This window comes from Tachysurus fulvidraco, chromosome 2 (genome assembly GCF_022655615.1).
Source record: "Tachysurus fulvidraco isolate hzauxx_2018 chromosome 2, HZAU_PFXX_2.0, whole genome shotgun sequence".
In the NCBI taxonomy this organism is placed as follows: Eukaryota; Metazoa; Chordata; class Actinopteri; order Siluriformes; family Bagridae; genus Tachysurus; species Tachysurus fulvidraco.
This window is the reverse complement of record NC_062519.1, coordinates 16,286,277-16,305,418: the sequence shown is the minus strand read 5'-3', so window position 1 is coordinate 16,305,418 and position 19,142 is coordinate 16,286,277. Positions and strand designations below refer to the sequence as shown.

The 19,142-nt window shown below is 40.3% G+C and overlaps 1 protein-coding gene across 8 annotated transcripts in view; it reads left to right on the top strand.

Moving 5' to 3' along the window:
* Positions 1 to 8,222: 8,222 nt before the first annotated feature.
* magi1b (membrane associated guanylate kinase, WW and PDZ domain containing 1b) overlaps positions 8,223 to 19,142 on the top strand; it is a 120,708-nt gene continuing 109,788 nt past the window's right edge. For 4 of the 8 annotated variants that reach the window (XM_047808845.1, XM_047808850.1, XM_047808859.1 and 1 more), the window contains exon 1: positions 8,225 to 9,041. In XM_047808845.1, the coding sequence (XP_047664801.1) occupies positions 8,744 to 9,041 (298 nt within the window). In that variant the 5' untranslated portion in view covers positions 8,225 to 8,743. Of the gene's footprint in view, positions 9,042 to 19,142 lie in introns of all 8 variants that reach the window. The other 4 variants (XM_047808864.1, XM_047808847.1, XM_047808851.1 and 1 more) reach the window with 2 other exon arrangements.

Genomic DNA, 19,142 nt, shown 5'->3' with positions numbered 1-19,142 from the left:
TTACAGACTCATGTGATAGTATGAATTACATATATTAAGTTCAGCAGGTCAATCAAACAATCTAATTTCAAAGTATAAACAAAAATTATTTTTTTTAATAAAATGAGTTAGAAATTAAAAAGCTGAAATGCGAAAAAGAAGATTAGATTGCGATTAACATGACGTGATTTTTTTGTATTTTACAAATTATTTTTCGGTATTTAAAATCCGTTTAATAAATATGTCGCCCTCTTGTGGTGAGAGAAGCAATACTGCATATGAAAATGAAAGAATAATGAATCCAATTTACATTCACTAGGACCAAGAAATGTTTGGTTTGTTAGTGTTTGTTATGGACTAATCAACCTCCATCTTGTAGCTATATATATATATTTTTAAATGAATTCAGTTCCACAATTACACACAGATGAGCATTTTGCACTGAAGTGACCCTGACCTGATGAAATCCCTCTCTGTGGCTTTATATTTAAACTTGCTGTCATGTTGTATTCTGACCGCTAGATGGAGACATTTCTTCATATTTTACACTGGGTAGAAGAAGTGTCAATGCTGGGTAGGTGCTAGATTAAAATCCCGACCAGGTTTGATATAAAGCCTTATTTATTATATTGTTTGTAGTACAATCATGTAGTGTGTGTGTGTGTGTGTGTGTGTGTGTGTGTGTGTGTGTGTGTGTGTGTGTGTGTGTGTGTGTGTGTGTGTATTTGCGTGTGTGTATGTGTGTGTGCCATCCCACCAAAATGCTAAAGATATCTAAGTGAATTTATCTCCACTAGATGAAAATGATAAACAGATAAAACTGGATGTGTAATTGAATATGACTCGTTTAAATGACTCGTATGACTCGTTCAAATGACTCCATACACGATCCTAGTAGAAGGATTTAAACACCAGCCAACACTCAGAGTATATACAGTTTATTCCTCCTTCCTATAAAAAAAAAAAAACGTTTTATTTTCCATATCTGAAACAAGGAAGTCGTTCAGTTTATCTGGTTAGACTTACGTTCCATTTCATAAGGTGGATTGTCTGCAAAACAAATTAGTTCCTGTAATTCACCGTGTTATAGCAGCTCGAAACAATCACAACAGCAGAAAAAACATTGTGTGTGTGTGTGTGTGTGTGTGTGTGTGTGTGTGTGTGTGTGTGTGTGTGTGAGAGAGAGATGTGCAATAAGCAGACATCCCATCTTCTGTGCTTGTTCACCACAACAAAGCACTAAGTGAAGAAGATGAATGATCAGGGTTGCCAGATCTCACACAATAACAATCTGAATATTGTCCTGGTAAATAATGGAGATAATGTAGGAAAATAATTAGGCAACAATTTTTATTTATTTGTTTGTTTGTTTGTTTGTTTGTTTATTCATTTGCCTTCAAAATCCTGACCTTTTTAAAGACAATCCTGAAGCACAACCTTCTTCTAAATTTGATGTTAACACAGCAACTTTGGAAACCATGAAACTAAAGAATCTGACACTGGATCCCTTTAGGACTAGTAAAGTCCACACCAGTCCAGGTAGCACTTTAGTAAATGTCCTCTTTTGTATTTTTTTTTTTTTTTTTTTTTTATCTGAGGAGGTTTGAGGAAGTGTACGTCTGTGACAGGAACCCGACATGCTGATGGTTCCCTGCAGAGAAAGAGAGGACAAAAGGAGCACAAGCCACAATCACATAGAAAAGGAAAAAGAAAAAAGAAACAGATCTGTGACAGCAGCAGAGCTGAACTTCCGCAGCCCACACGTCCACGGCTTTGCCTGCACGCTGACTTTCAATAGTTCTTTCTAAAGGCCAGTGTGTGTGTGTGTGTTTGTGTTTGTGTGTGTGAATGATTCTGATTTCTAGACCACCGTGACTCGAAACATTTAATACGCCGCTCTTAAAAGGAAACGTTCAAACTCTCCTCTTGATAAATGGATCTTCAGCGAGCCTCCTGTGATTCTGACACAAGAATCACTTTTATCTTTGGATGAGGGAGGAAAAAAACAACCCACGTCTCGTTTTAAACAAAACGGCCAATGCGGCCCTTCCAGGAGGTTCACCATCCCTGAGGTGAGACGTCGGAGGAGACTGAAGACTGGAGCTGATTTAAGAAACGTGATACTTGTTCCAACTTAAGAAGAAGAAAGAAAAAGACCTTACACTTCATCCCTCAGATCAAAGCTCTACATCATGTCAGATTTTATTGAAAACACATTTTTTTTGTTGTTTTGTGTGTATGTGTGTGTGTGTTTGTGTGTGTGTGTGTGTGTGTGTGTGTGTGTGTGTGTGTGTGTGTGTGTGTGTTTGCAGGATCCTTTCATTCTGTTTCTAACTTGGAGATGAACAATTATGCAAATTGGTTAATAACATATATAACCAAGCTGCACCATATTATTCTCTCTCTCTCTCTCTCTCTCTCTCTCTCTCTCTCTCTCTCTCTCTCTCTCTCTCTCTCTCTCTCTCTGTACCTTTAACGTTTCTGGACCTGTTTTAAATTATTCCTTTTCCTGGCAAGCTCTCTGGGTTGAAACTCTATATGTCGAGGAAACACCCGGAGCCCCAACCGTAAGACAACCGCGGCTCATTCCTCTCACCATGCGCTCTCCTTCCATTCGCAAGCCAGTTCTCTCGCTAGCTTTTTCTCTTCTTTCCTTTCTAATCCCCCTTCTTGTCCCTGTGGCTCTGGACCAGCTCCAAGATGGCACTTTGCTTCATTGCGCTTCTCCACTCCAGATTTGGCCTGAGAGAATTCCCCAGGCCCGCTTTAACGCTCACAACACACGTTAGCAAAAATCAAAGGGCTAGCATACACTGGCTAATTCTCACGAGCAATAAGCTCTGACTTTAATTAAGTTTCTGTAAGGAAATCTTAGATTTTGAAAGTGTTGTAAATAACCTAAGATTACTATTTTAATCAGTTTATTATTATTAATTATTGAACAATACGTTTATGACCGTGAAGTTGCACATCAAGACGTGTTGTTTACCTCAAACACCCGAGCGGTTTTCCAAAAATGTATTAAACAACGACCTAGCCGTAATATTTATCCACTTATAGTTACAGTCACTGTCGTGGGACGTCTGTGAAGCGAGTTATTAGCACCGTTATGGCAGCTTCCCCTCGTCCGTCTCTCTGTTTTCTTTCTTCCTCAGTTACTAAACAAATCCTGCTCAAGTTTCCTTAGAATCTTTCTTCAGGAACAGTGGAAATTCATCCAGAAGATTGAAGCCACTGAATATATAAATATTCACTGAGAGCAAACCAATAAACCTCAGGTTCCTGTCTCGGTTCTCCTTCTCTCGTCTGAGAGCCGCTCGTGTAGCAGCATAAGAGTTAAAAGCGAGAATCATCGACACACCAGCCGACACACCAGCCGACACACCAGCCGACACACCAGCCGACACACCAGCCGACACACCAGCCGACACACCAGCTTTCAACATTAAATCTCTGTGTACTTCGATCTTGGATCTGCTCTGAAGACGATTCATATTGAATCCTACCAGAGCACCATTACTGTCCCAGGACCTTCTTCAGCTTCACATCATCCTGACTGGTTTTGGAGATCATTTCGTTACATCATGTCCAACACTGTAGCACAGATTTACATGTTGCTTTAACACACATCCAGATTCTAAAGATCTCAGATGACATCATGACCGTTATTGGTGAATTTTTTGCAATAATATTTGCATCATTTTACATTTACATAGTCAGATTACACTATACTCCTTGTTTTTTTTTTTTCTTGGATTACTCCGTCTCTCACCATAGCTAGCTAGATAGATAGATAGATGGATGGATGGATGGATGGATGGATGGATGGTTGGTTGATTCCTTTGTTTCTCTCTCTCTCTCTCTCTCTCTCTCTCTCTCTCTCTCTCTCTCTCTCTCTCTCTCTCTCTCCTGGAGAAAATTCAGGCATCCAATAGCAATATACAAAGAAATAAGTTTGCAAATGCAAATGAGGTTTTTGTTTTATTTTTATTTTAATGCGAAATGTTTTTGTTTTATTTTTATTTTAATGTGAGAGCACATAAAGACAGCATCAATACAGAGACAACAATCTGCCACTGAACATACTCTCATTATCACATTACGTAGAAAAATCTAAACATGACCGATACCTAATAATCTAATCAGCATAGACGATCCAAGGTGATGAATTATTCATGTACAGTATGCATGAATATGCAAATAGGATGTAGATCATGGATGGGTCGAGGCAGAAGAAAGAGAAATAAACATAAACAAACTCTCTTTATCTCTCCGTTAAGTGAGCCTGGTTTAAAATGTTATTTTCTTTATAACATTAAGAAAAAATGAGCAAAGGTTTATAACTTATATCTATAAGATATCCATATCTACGCACCTTGGTGCATATTTGTTTGTGATCTTCTAGAAGAAGCCAGCAAACACCCACACAATCTAATCTAATGCCTCACATTACACACATTCTGTGTATGCAATAATCAGATTATCATCATCATTTTCATCAAACCCCAAACATATCAAACATTTCACTTTTATATGTCGTCTAAATTTTGTAGCATTAATCGCACGTCTGGTCTTAAGCTAGCTAGTGGATTTTTTTTTATTGATTTTTTTTTATCATCATCACTAATGTTATCGATCGTTTGAGATCCACAAGAACAATAACGTTTGTAGACGAAGTCGGCTGAGATTCAAAGATGTCTGTTGTTTAATCTTTATCGCAACAAAACCAAACGGCTTCAAAAGGAAATTCTCACTTCCATCCGGACACGATCACGATCTCGGTCTTGACCGGACCTCGGCGAATCCCAGTCACCGTTTTATCAGCTGAAATCTCCTGCTGTAGAGTTTTACACCAGAGACACATCTTCAGACCCTTAACCTTTATTTTCCCAACCGGACGTCGAAACACAATCCACAATCGAACCCTTTTACTTTTTTCTACACCTGCCTGTGAAGACTTCCTGTTTTTGACTACAGTGCTGTCGATATTTATTCAAACTTCAATCTATTTTCACTTCTGATCAATTACTAATTATTCAAATGGCTTCTCGGACGTGCCGATGTGTTCGTCTGAGACGGTGTCGGATGTCGGATAAGAGACGGACTTTCTAGCTTTGTTTCCTCGATTCTTACAGATCCGGACTTCAACATTAGCTCGCTGAATGTTGAAAATGAAAAATTAAGGAATAGTTTATATTAAACAGACGTGCTGGTGTGTAGAGAAAAAAAAACACACACACACTCTCTTGTGTCTGTCTTGCTTTCTCTCGTCTCACGAACCAGATCAGGACACGACGGAAGTGATGTTTAGAATGTATGTAGATTTCTCGCAAAATTATTCCTCGCGCCTGCAGCTAACGATCGCCAATCGTTTGCGCGCGTGCGTTTGTTCAGCTACCGAAAGGAACAGCAGGCTCGAGCGAGCTGTGTGTCTCCAGGCTGCTCCATCATCCATCGCATGCTTTATCCCTGAGTCTCTCAGAAGGGAAATGAGGTTGGACGGGTTACATCATCGCTCGCAGGCCCAGATGCCGAGCCCTGGCAGGAAGAGTCTGCTCCCTGCTTCTGTTGGCTGTGCTGGGAAAAAATAAATAAAAACAAGACGGTTTAAACGCAAGGAGGACAGAATAAACAGGACAACATGGAGAAACATTTACACTCTTACCTTCACACACACACACAATTTAATATGCATGAAGATGTTCCCGGTGTGGAAAATGAGACCAATCTCTAATTTCGAACGGTGTTGTATTTTTTTTTCTGAATATTTGACTTGCAAATAGCTGGTGATTAAAGTGCAATTGTGAAAGTGATAATGACGCCGCTGACACTGATAAATAAAGCACAGAGAGAGTTCACAATAAAGAGCGCTATGCTATAATGTTGTGCCACTGTATAGGATCTGTAAAGAAGGACACGTACAGTACAGTACATACAGTATGTCTCCTGATATTGACTATTCTGTAGAAGTAAAATGTTACACTGATGATGGTTAAACAAAGCTTGGAAGATCCGTCGTCTCTCAAAGCAGCACATTTAATAGATCTCTCCATTTTCTTGATCTTGTAATGAGGAGATCATCGATCCCAATGGACTCACAGACACTCACACACCTATTTAGACACTTTTAATTCATATTATATCAGACATGTGTTATATCAGACCCATGTTATATCAGACTCATGTTATATCATACTCGTGTTACATCAGACTCGTGTTATATCAGACCCATGTTACATCAGACTCATGTTATATCAGACTCGTGTTACATCAGACTCGTGTTATATCAGACCCGTGTTGTATCAGACCCGTGTTAAATCAGAACCATGTTATATCAGACCCATGTTACATCAGACTCATGTTATATCAGACTCATGTTATATCAGACCCATGTTATATCAGACTCATGTTATATCAGACCCATGTTATATCAGACCCATGTTATATCAGACCCATGTTATATCAGACTCATGTCAGACCCGTTATATCAGACTCATGTTACATCAGACTCATGTTTTATTAGACTCATATTATATCAGACTCATATCATACCCGTGTTATATCAGACTTGTGTTATATCAGACTCATGTTATATCAGACTCGTGTTATATCAGACTCATGTTATATCAGACCCGTGTTATATCAGACTCATGTTAAATCAGACTCATGTTTTATTAGACTCATATTATATCAGACTCATGTTTTATTAGACTCATGTTATATCAGACCCATGTTATATCAGACCCATGTTATATCAGACTTGTGTTATATCAGACCCGTGTTATATCAGACCCCTGTTATATCAGACTCATATTATATCAGACTCATGTTATATCAGACCCGTGTTATATCAGACTCATGTTATATCAGACTTGTGTTATATCAGACTTGTGTTATATCAGACTCATGTTATATCAGACTTGTTTTATATCAGACTCATGTTATATCAGACCGTCGATCCCAGTGGACTCAAACACACTCACACAACTATTTAGACACTTTTAATTCACCCATGTATTTGGACCGGGGGGAAACCGGAGAACCTGCAATTCCACACACAAAGAACAGAGATATAAATTGAGCCCTTAACATCAGAACCTTCCAAAACAAGAAAAAATGCTAATCCTGTTAACAGGGAAACACGCTGCTTCTTAAGACTTAATCCTGATACAAAGGACTGGCACTGGAGGCTCCTTCCACAAATGCTACATAAACATCACTAGTCATTAGATAAAATCGACTTGACAATTGAAGGATAAAAAAGTAAATAAAAAGGTCAGGATTCATTTCAGCCTGTCTTTAAAGGCAAAATGTGTTCGTCACGTTTACACGTCGGTCATGTTGTGGAATGTGGGTAGGTTTTGGTCACAGCCCAGAAAATGTCGGTTTCATGGAAACCTGTCAGACTGGAAGTGTTCTACTGAATGTAGAAGGACTGGAGTGAGTGGAAGTGACGAGGAAAAGAGAGGACAACCTGCGTGCAGCCGAGTGACGTGAGCATGTAGTTTTACTCAACATCTTAATGCTCACTTTTAAACCTGTCCTGTGGGTAGGGCTCAGCTTTTCTTCCTCATGTTATATCAGACATGTGTTATATCAGACATATGTTATATCAGACCCCTGTTATATCAGACATGTGTTATATCAGACATGTGTTATATCAGACCCATGTTATATCAGACATGTGTTATATCAGACCCATGTTATATCAGACCCATGTTATATCAGACATGTGTTATATCAGACCCATGTTATATCAGACCCATGTTATATCAGACATGTGTTATATCAGACCCATGTTATATCAGACCTATGTTGTATCAGACTCGTGTTATATCAGACTCATATCAGACTCCTGTTATATCAGACTCTTGTTATATCAGACTCATATTATATCAGAAGTGAAATACTTTCTATAGTTGACATTAAAACCTTTTTAATAATGAATGAAAACACAGATCATTTTACACATTATCTACAATATTAACAATTCAGTTTTGTTTTGTAACGTGAGACTCACGCATTTAATCACCTTTCCATTAATGATCTTAATTCCCTACAAACTCTGGGTAAAATTATGGGTATTCTCCCTAATATATGTTTACGTTAACATAACAAAGCTAGTGCACTTGACCGGACAGTGAAAGGGTGTTTGCTCTGTTCTGTAACACTGCGCATGATAAAGACCGGGCGCTAGGACCGTGCGATCGGTGCGTTTTAGGGCGTCCACCCTCCTTTCAGGACTACAGAGGGATGCAATGGGCATGCGCGGGCGCTCGAGCCGCTCTGTAACTACGGCCAGGCGCGGGCGCGAGCGTCACTAACAAAAACAAACGGAGGACGTCGTACCTGTTTAAAGGAGCCGTGAGACGCGTTCAGGCTGCGCGTTAACCGGGAAAAGTGAGGAGAAAAAAAAAGAACTGACCCGGACACGAATAAAGAGTTCTGGGAGTCTTTGACTGGTGGAATTAAACAACAATGATGAAAAAGGTTGTGCGCGAGAGGACGACGAGGAATAAAACGGATGTAAATTAGAAGCAGCTGTTGAAGTTACCGAGTTCACTACCGGATACAGGATGGCTTGAGTTTGGGCTCTTTTGGGTTTGTTTTTTCTTCCCAATTACTTTTTTATTCTAAGGAAACAGACGCACATGTTGAAGAAACTTTACCGCGAGTGAAACAGCCGGTTTTTGAGACCGGGAGGATTTAACCACCTGTTTCAGTATCATCTGTCCCCCTGTCCCTGTCTCCTCTCATCATCATCATGTCCAGAGCGGGGCAGAAAAAGCCCCACTGGAGCGCAAGCGTGAGCGAGTGCGCGGTGCGCCGGGACGCGCGCGGAGACGTGAACGTGCCACTGCATGGCGGAGCGGAGAACGGAGAGTTCGTGTACGTGGGACGCGTGGATCCCGGATCTATCAGCTACGACCACGGCACTCTGACCGAAGGAGAGCTGGTACTGGAGGTAGAGACTCTGCCCGTGTCTGGATTACCGCTGTACGACGTCCTGAGCGCCGTGAAGAACTCCAAAGGACCCGTGAGGCTCAAAACCGTCCGCCAAGGTAAGCGGCGCCTTCTGTGTGCCACAGCAATGCTGGTTTATTTCTGTTTGTTTACTTTCCCATCGTGTTGTAAACAACAGTGCGTCTTCTTAAAGTGTCCACAATAAACACCAGGACATATGAACTTATAAATAAAACAAGAAAAGGGTTCTACAGGACAGAGAACCATCCAGGTTCTCCCTGAGTGACAAGTGAAGATCTACTATCACCTGCACCTCAAAGGGTTCCGCTGCACAACATAGAACCACTGAGGATGTCCCAGGAGTGACAGTCGAGTCACTCGTAAGGGTTCTAGATTGGCCACCTTTATTATCTTGTCCTAAAAAGGTTCCACTTGAGACTTCACAAAGAATCAATGCATTACTCCTGATTCAACAAAGTATGTGTGTTGGATCTGGGAATACGCTGAAATAAGGTCAGGGGTTCTCGAGGACCAGGGACGAGAACCTGTGACCTGCACTTACACTTTGAGCCCCCTGACTATGCACAGTATGAGGTGTGTGTGTGTGTGTGTGTGTGTGTGTGTTTGTTTTTGGACAGAAACCTGAAGTGAAAGGTAACGTTTGTTTGGCTCTTGAGTTACAAAACAGCCTCAGCTCTAATATCCCTGACTTTATTATAAATAAATTCACGTCAGTACCATAACTCAAAGCAACTTCTGCAAAGTTCTAAGAAGTTCTCCTCCAAAAAAGTTCTCCTGTAAACCAGCGTTTGTATGAAGCTGGGCGAGATCGACTGAGCTCCGTACAGCAGGTCGGTTCTCCAGCAGCCAGAGTGTTAAATCATATCGGCAGGCCGCATGTCAGTGCCCGAGCTGTAAATCTCAGGTGGAGGAAGCACAGAGCGTGGATTGTGTCGGGTTGTTCTCGCTGATGCACACTGACGGCTCCCTGCAGACTTCCCTCTCATCACATGGTTTAAGTTATGGAGCAGGCTTGTGGCTGAGGGGCTCCGCCCATTCGGCTCTGTTTCACTACACCACTTCAGACAGTATCAGAAACCGAGCCAGCCGACTTCAAGTGTACGTTACTGAAGCGTCACTGCAGTTCTATTGTGTCTGTCTCTGTCTTTCTCTCTGTCTTTGACTCTCTCTTTATCTCACTCTTTCTCTGTCTCTTTCTCTGTCTCTCTCTCTCTCTCTCTCTCTCTCTCTCTCTCTCTCTCTCTCTCACACGCACACTCACACTCACACACACACACACAAACACTCCTACTCCTTACATTTCTTTCTCAGAGCCACAGAAACCGGTGTTCGTTTCACTTTTATTCACCAGTCCTGGAAATTTCGGTGAATTGCTCCTAATTGAGAAAATGTGTCTGGCAAAGCTTTGTTCACGCTCTTATCTTTTGACAACAGCGTCACTCGTTATTGCAGACTTGTTGCTGTAAACCTGAACCCTGAAGTGTGTTGTATTTTTGTCTTTCCTTTAAAAAGTTAGTGCTGTAAATGGATATTAAAGTTTTGGCTTGTTAAACTAACATTTAAAGATATGCGTTAGTCGAGGCATCCTTCCCTCCATCCTGGGGTGGGAAATTTACATCATTACAACCTGTAAATCCTTCCCCGACTCCCCCCCCCCCACACACACACACTCACAAGACTCGGGTCAGTTAGTTGGTGAGCTACGGGTTTGAAGATGGAATTAGCATGAAAGTTGACTCTTAGAGTCTTGGAGAACTAGCCATTGCATCGCTCTCTAGGTAAAGATGAGGCAAGGGCTAAATCCAACTGCACCCTCGTTGCATTGTGGGTCAGAAATTCAGTTTATTCAGGTTTTTTTTTCTTCTAAATATGACCTGCTTTGTTATTGTTCAGCTGTATGACAGTGCAGTGTCCCCCCCCCCCCCCTCTCACACACACACACACACACACACACAGACACTTGGTATCTTCTGTACTTGTCTACATAGTCCAGCAGCGGCTGCAGCGCAGATCACTAACACCTATTAATCTTTATTGATTTTCCAATCTGCTGACTGTTGACTTTTCAAACCCTCTGCTTAATGAAGTCATAAAAACAGGTCACACAGACGCATTCCGTCGCTGTCGACAAAGTAACAGAGAAAAGCCGAGTCATCGTTTTTTCATAGGCAGATGTGAGTTCATGTCAGTCACCACGGAAACGGTCTCGGTGTCACACCACTTGACCCTCCACCTCTTCCGTACGCCGCCTGTGTCACGAATCCGCGGCGAGCGATTTTGGCCTCGTGGATGTAATGAAGCCTGTTGACTTGTAAATGATCTCCTGGCAGCACGAGCTCAGGATCTGTGTGTTTTGCATGTGTGGTCATGTGACCTTACAGGGAAGAAGTCCATAAACATTTACTACAAAACCTCACAATCTGTTTACAGATTATAATAATGTAATGTGGGTACATATATATATGCTTCTCTAAAAGTTTTTTATAACTCTGAGAACCATTAAAGACGGATATACAAATAAAATCCAGATAAAATAGTTTGGCTTTAAAATTCTATTATTTGAATAATTTACTGATTAAAACCACTGAATTTTTTACAAAAAAAACCCAAGAAATTTTATTTTAAATGTCATATCGTATATTATTACATTTTTAAATGTATATTAAGTTATTATAATTATATGTTTATATTTTTAGATTTCTAAAAAAAAAAAAAGTCTTGAGATGAAACAAAAATTTAGCATTTTATTTTTTGAAACCAGACTGATAAAAACACATTGTCTTATTGGTGTGCTGTGTCCTGATACCAGGAGCGACTTGGTGGTTGTTTATACTTTGATGAACGTACGATCGAATTTGTTCAAAGGAGGAGAAACGAGGAGAAAACCACAAAATCTAGACTCAAGTGAGAGACGTAAAAGACATCAGCGATCAACAAGGATGGTGAAAATCGTCTCTGTGTCTCAGTCTAAAGTCACATCGGCACTGATCCTACGATCGTGTCGCCTAACACAGGTCCCATATCAGCGCTCTTGACCTGAGCCGCCTGAGTGGAGACGGGGCGATTGTGGAAGCTGGATTTGTCCCAGGCTCGGATTAGTGCGGAGATCCCGGAGTCCGGAATGCACACGGGTTTATTTTACCTCAGAATCCTCTGTTTACTCAGGGATGATGCTGAAACCTGTTGAGTTAACACACAGAGCAGCGAGAAATGCTCTTACATGAGGGTCGGGGGTCACTGCGAGGGTCTGAGATTGGGAAAGAACTTGCCTTATAGCTTGTGACACTGCTGATGTCGATATGGAGATGTTCGTGAAGAGATTTTGTTTGTTTATGCATCATTTTCTGGAAGGAGTCTCCAGTGCTGGTGCAGTGATAGCGCTGTAGTTTCCTCACGGCGGATTTTAGCTCATGGAAGTTTACGATTTAGTAGACGACGGTCATCTGGTATAACTGACACTATAGAGAGTCTCTCCACAGGTCTTTTATAGAAACCTCTCCTCTGGTGTGGAGGTTCCTCTCGAGAGTTCTCACATGTTATCCATCATCTCTATAGGAGTTTGTGTTTTCATTCGTGCACATTTCCAGGTTGGGACGGAAGATCTCCAAAGGTCCATCATTTGTCGTCGTCCCCCCCCCCCCCATTGTATCAGAATGTCGGCGCTCGTAATAGCCATAAGCTGCGTATCAAAGCTGGAATTAGAACCGTCCTGAGTTTTCTTTCAGCACCTGGGTTTAATTAGAGAGGATTGAACCCAACCCTGGTTTCCATTACAGCGGAAGAGCCGAGAGCAAGACAACCTGCCCAGCGCTTCCCTGATCTCAGTGGGATTAACCCCAGTGTGTGTCATGTTTTCTCAAATTAAAAACTGACTTGTTCAGACATTATGCAGCGTATACCAGCTGCTTAGCGGTGAAGGTTCTATGCTAGCATCCAAAGTTGTAATCAGCTGAATATCACATATTAAATTCATCCCTTCATTGAACTTCGGAGGAACTGCTTTTACTGGTCATTTTACTGGTCGGAGGTTGGGAATTTCAGGTTCTGACGTCCAGTCGAACGTATCATCGGCATAGAAATGACTAGAAAATGACATAAGAAGCCTACAATGCAAATCCAGGCTTTTCTGTTCTTCCTTTTGTTTCCTGCGTATCTCTGTTAGGACATACAACGTTGTCCTTTTGATAAACAGAAGCGCTAGTTTCGGCCTCGGAGCGTGTATTTTAATTTTCTTTACTTTGTGTTGAGACCGACGGTGGGCAAATGAGACGTTAAACAGCCAAGAGGTCGTCTTTGACTCTAAATGAAAAAAAATATCCTAGCTTGCACTTGGTTACTACGTATCCTGTTAGCAAGGCCAGAACGTTCACTGCTGTTAAAGTGCAAACACTCGTGATGTTTGTACACGCCGGCAGGTCAAAAAGACGTCCTCTTTTTGTCCGGCATTTTGTCCGGCTGAGCTCCTCAGCTTTCTACTTGGGCCTAATTACCCTCTTGCTATTTCTTACAGAGTCGTTTGGAAGAGAATTTTGAAAACGGACAAAAACGGTTCTGCCACTGGACCTAAAACGAGCGACCCTCTGTACTTTTCTGTCTCGTGTTTCACCATGTTTATCGCACGCAACACGACCGACTTTCCTCTCTGTTCTCGGCTTTCTCTTTTCTCTTCGTGAAAGCACATGTAAACAAAGTTTATTCTGACGAACGTCGTCCAAATCCTGTCCGAGCTGCTTAGAGAGTTAAAGAGCAGATTGCCGAATAACGTTGCGAGCCTGAAGATTTTTTCCAGACCCCCAATCGAAGGGGAAAGTGTACAAGCCCAACATGTCTTTGCTTACGTGAGACCACGATCTCACAAATCCGTCTCCGTCCTGTTTTTTTTATTTACTTTTTTTTTTCCCATGTCCCGAAATGGGAATCGTTTCCTTAATATCGATCCCTTCGTAAATCCAAGAACATTCCCAGTTTTTCTGAAGGAAGTTATGAGTAATGATTTAGAACAGCAGCTCTGAAAGTAGCTTCAAAGCACGTCACGGGTTTCTACAATGTATTCATGTCTTAGTAATTGATGCTTTCTGTCTTTCTGTTTTTGTCTTGTTATATTCGTGAGAACTGCTGAGAGATTCTAGCTGCAATATCCTCAGTAAAAAAAGAAGCTAAATTTGTACCGAGTCAAAAAGTTACTTAAGAATATTTGCATTTGCATCGACACACACCGTAATTTTGCCATAGAGTGAAATATCACTTGTCCAACACACACACAGTCTGACGGTGCTGCTATTTACTGAAGCACAACCGTAATCTGAAGTTTGCGAGGTCACGTGCGTGGAAATGGGAACGGCATTCAGGCAATATTTAGATACACCCATTGTTCTCCTCGGCCTGGATGTCTGAGGCCGTTTCTCTCTAAACAGCCTTAATTCTTCATGGCTTGGATTCTGCTCCAAACGTCTGCTCCATGTCAGTGAGATTGCATGTCTGGTTGTAGCACATCCCAAAGGTGTTCGGCTGGACCGAAAACAGTAAGTGACTGGAAAAATAAAACACTCAAAAACACAGAACTCCGTTTGTGACGGCTTTGGCTTCACGACACGGCACGCTATCGCGCCAGAAGTAGCCTTTAGAAGACGTGAAATTTGCGACCACGAAGCGATGAACGTGTTCAGTGACGGTCTGCAAACGCAGCCATGACTTTCCTCACACCGTTACACCGCCTCTAGTTATAGTGCAATTCATCGCTCCTTATAGCGCCATTTATTCATGATAATGCCCCAGTACTGGAGCTGGTCAATATGATTTTAGCATTTATTATTAGTGAGTTAATTTACTTTTAGTTTATTGTCATTAAAACAAATATTAGTAATATTTACAAAAAAAAAAACCTGGAGCAAACTTTTATACTGATATAAAAATTGTATTTCATTTTGAGGTGCTCTGTACATTTGTTTCAAATTTCATTTTCACTTTAACTGTAAATTTTATTTTGCACTGAGTAAGTAAATTTTTTTGTGATTTTTATTTATTTATTTTTTTCCTTAACGCTATCCTCGATCTCAGGTTTTAACATGACGTCATCTCTCGACTCCTTAACTATGTAACCGACTTGGAGGTTTCTGATATTCTTTACTTGGCTTTTCTGTCGCTTTTTATATTCAAATACAAATCCCATATGAGTCGCTTTTTCGCTGTCAGGAAGTCACAGGATTTAAAAGTCACCAAGATATTTGTCATTTCCTGCACATATTGTTAAAATTAAAGTCATTTGCATGGTAAGTAGAGGTGCTCCTGGGCGCGTCCTTTCTGTGTTACTATTTTGTTCGCTTTAATTACGGGTTTTGCCAAAATCCTGACCACACAAGGGAGCTCGGAGAGAAAGGGGGATGAGGTCGGGAAGGGGTGTGTGTGTGCGAGAGAGAGCGAGAGAGAGAGAGAGAGAGAGAGAGAGAGAGAGAGAGAGAGAGAGTAAAAAAGGTTTCTTTAAGATCAAGAAGGTCAGTTCGGTGTAGGAGGCTTTATTCAACAGCACAAAGACTTCTGTCATGCTTCATTTTTTCTTCCCCTCTTTCGCTCTTTTTTGATGCGGGGCTTTGTGCCCATTGTGGTGTAGGTCATCCAGAGCAGCGCTTCTCTCCTGAAAAATCAGTCAAATGACTTTGCAGGCAGATAAATATCTCCTGCGAGAGACTTTCTGACTTTCAGTAAAAGAAATATTGGTCTGTACTCGGTACTAAAACCATTCCCAGTCTATAATCACTCAACTTTTCTGTCGTCGTTGGTTTCGTCGCAGCCGCCGGTCCTCTTGTTAACGAGTTTTTGAAGAACTTCAGATCATGGCTCCCGTCTTGAGCTGCTTCTTTTTCTTGTTTTAAAGTTTTCATGTGTGCTAATATAATCATCGGTTGTATTGATTTAAACTTTTTATTTATTACAAATAAAAAATCTCAATAGAATGCTATTCTAGATTTGTTGCTATGGTTACATGATAAAGGACGTTACCACACTTTGTCCGTCTCCACTCGCTGTTCTTATTGCTTTGATAAAACAAATTGATTAGTAGCATTAATGTAAGTCATTATTTGTGCTTGTTGCCATAGTTACACGTTTAAACGATGCTTTTAAAGGCCTTGATTGGAAACTGGAAATAGATTAGTGCCTGATCATCGTCGTCGTCATCATCATCGTTGTCGTCTTTCCGATGTTTGTTATTTTGACTGTTTTAATAAGTTTGTTATGGGAATCTTCGTATTAAGATGCTGTACTGTAGTACAGAAAGCGTTAGGTTTTTTTACTGTATGTCACAGATTGCACACATGAATAACGCAGCAGTTTTGTTATAAACGTGTTACTTCTTGTTTAACGTCTTGCTTTAAAGTTCCTTCATTTCTAACAATTCACACTCATTTATGCACCACGCCGTCCGCTCAATAACACCTCGTTAATTGCTCGAGTCCACAGTCCCGACTTGTTAATTAGCAATCAGAGCCACTAGCGAAGCTTAGGCTTGCCTCTGTCGCCCTGGCAACCGTTGTCATGGCGATGTGATGCTAGCGGCTTTGTTGTGACCGTGTGCTGTCAAGAAGCGATGAGAATGACGGGTAGAAATGACAGGGGTCGGAGCATCACACACACACACACACTCACACACATCCTTACATTAAAGTTTGAATGTCCTCGAAAATCCATCTGCACTTTTTTTTCAAGACTTTCGCAAGTTATTAATGTTTGTTTAATGTTTTTTTGTAATAAGAAGTATTATGTGCATGAGTTGTAGACATTTGTAATAACCAGTGATCTCGGAGCAGTCGTTCAGCCTACACACCTCCTGAATCCTAACCTATGCATGCTGTCATGCATCCACACACCCATATTGACCCCGAGCCCGTACCGAGCGCGTGCAGCAGAGCCGTCTGTCCGCTTGACGATATTCTGAAACCTCTCATGTGGCAGATCTGCTGCTGACACACACTGTAATCCTGACATCACTTTTAATAACGGACATCTCCTAAAGCCCTCCGTTCTCTTCTCTTCTCCTTTATCCCTCTATTTAAAAAAAAACATATTTTTAAACATTTTCCTCCCGTCCTGGTTTCACTCATGGCTGTAAACTCCACGTCTCGACTAAGCCATGACAAATCCGTTCTTTCTGTCTGTCGGAGGAAGAAATGTTTTGCGCTTTGAAGTTTTTTGGCAGGAGTCGAAGCCATGACAGACGCTTGTAATGACAAAGTGTTCCTTTGTGTCCTCTTTATATTTCAGCTGCTCAGATGTCATGGCCATTTTATTCGGTAACCAGATACTACTGTAAACAAATCATTTTTTTTTCGCTATAACGAAATTATTAGCGACGTTGTGTGATCGTCGTCATGGTTATGTTCCAACAGCAGACTCGTGAAACTGCTTTGAGAAAGTAACTCGGATTTGGTTTCAGATTCAACACACAGAATATCATCATCATGGGCTTTTCTCTGTAGTTTAGAGGATTTTGTTACTGAATGCTCTAATTTTATTTTATTTTTCCTTTCAGTCACCTTTGAAAATCTGAGGTGAATTGTATTATTATTATTATTATTATTATTATTATTATTATTATTATTATTATTTTATTTAAATTTTTCCCCAGGCTTTTGTCCAGGTTATTAAAGCCAAAATAATTATAAATGTTATTACAAAATCATTATATATACTAATATATTGAATAGAAGTAATATTTTGTGTATTTATTTATTTATTTGTTTGTTTGTTTTAAATAAATACTTCAGAGAGATGGGCAGACAGACATATTATTTAATATATTATATATTTTTATATTTTTATTATATTAAATATTATATTTTATAACATATTTAAAATGTATAATTAACAATAAACAAAATATGTTATTAAATATTAATCAATGAATTTAACAATAATAAAATAATACAAATATATTAAAATGTTGAGAGACATGTGGCCATGACTACTAGAAGTAGACCTGTAACACATCGTCCATTATAGAGAAATAACTATCGGGAAAAATAAAAACTAACCAAAAAGAAAAATATCCCCAAATTCTGATCAGAATGTCTGCTGAAATAAAAGTGAAAAAAAAAACAAACAAACAAAAAAAAACACAAATAAAAATAATTTTAAAAACATGCATTGCAAATGCAAAAAAAGATACATTTTATTTATTTATTTATTTATTGTTTCTTTTATTTATTTATTTATGAATACAATTCTGTTTTTGTTTGTTTGTCCCTGGGTCTGTGGTCAGTGGTCTGTGTTGAGTATCAGCAGGCGTGACCCTCAAGGTTCCCGGCTGAAATCCTCAAGCATTAAAGTCCACTTCTGTGTCCTTAAGACCTTTTGACCCTTCATTTGTGTGTCTGGGTGCCTTGATCAGCCTTGACCCTTGTTCAGTCAGATAAACAGTATTTTGACTTCCAAATAAATAAACACGAGCATGAAAGGACTTGAAATCTTAAGGAAGTCGTCAGTCACCTGTGTTTTTTAAAACCCATCAGTACGAGCTGAAGGATCAGAATCAAGCAGTTCCTGAGCGTCACAGGTTTCAGATAACACCTGTGTGTTTAAGCAGAGCGGCGACGGCTGGAGAACGTTTCTGTGACTTGTTTACCTAACTCTGAGCCCTGGAACGGCAGGAATCCGGTTATGCTGGTTAACTCGGGCTTTCTCTCCACGCTCGACAAGGACGCCTTTGTTTACTTCACTCATTCTCTCTCTCTCTCTCTCTCTCTCTCTTTCTCTCTCACATGTCCATATTTGTTGGTTTTTTGTTTTTTTCCAATCATGTTCACTTTCTCCTTCGACCTGTTTGGGTTTTGTGAAAATTTTAAGCACCTTTTCCAGAAAGGGGTTCAAGATGAAGAAAATTAAGGCATGTCTCAGTTAGGTTTTGGGAACGTTTTCTAAATTAAGGACAGGATCAAGTCTTCAAGTGAACACTAGGGAGAGTCACCAGGACACACCTACTACATAAACGTAAAACGTAAAAGATACATTTTTTTTGTAAACATAAGAAAGAAACGTTCTCACTTTTTAAGACAAAGTAGAAGAGACTTCGTCTCACTTCGTCACCTTACGACAGAAACTTTGTCTCACTTTTCTCCTTTTCTCTCGACCCGTTCCAGTTTAAAAACTCTACTTATCGACCCGTTCGCCAGACGGTGCTCATGTAG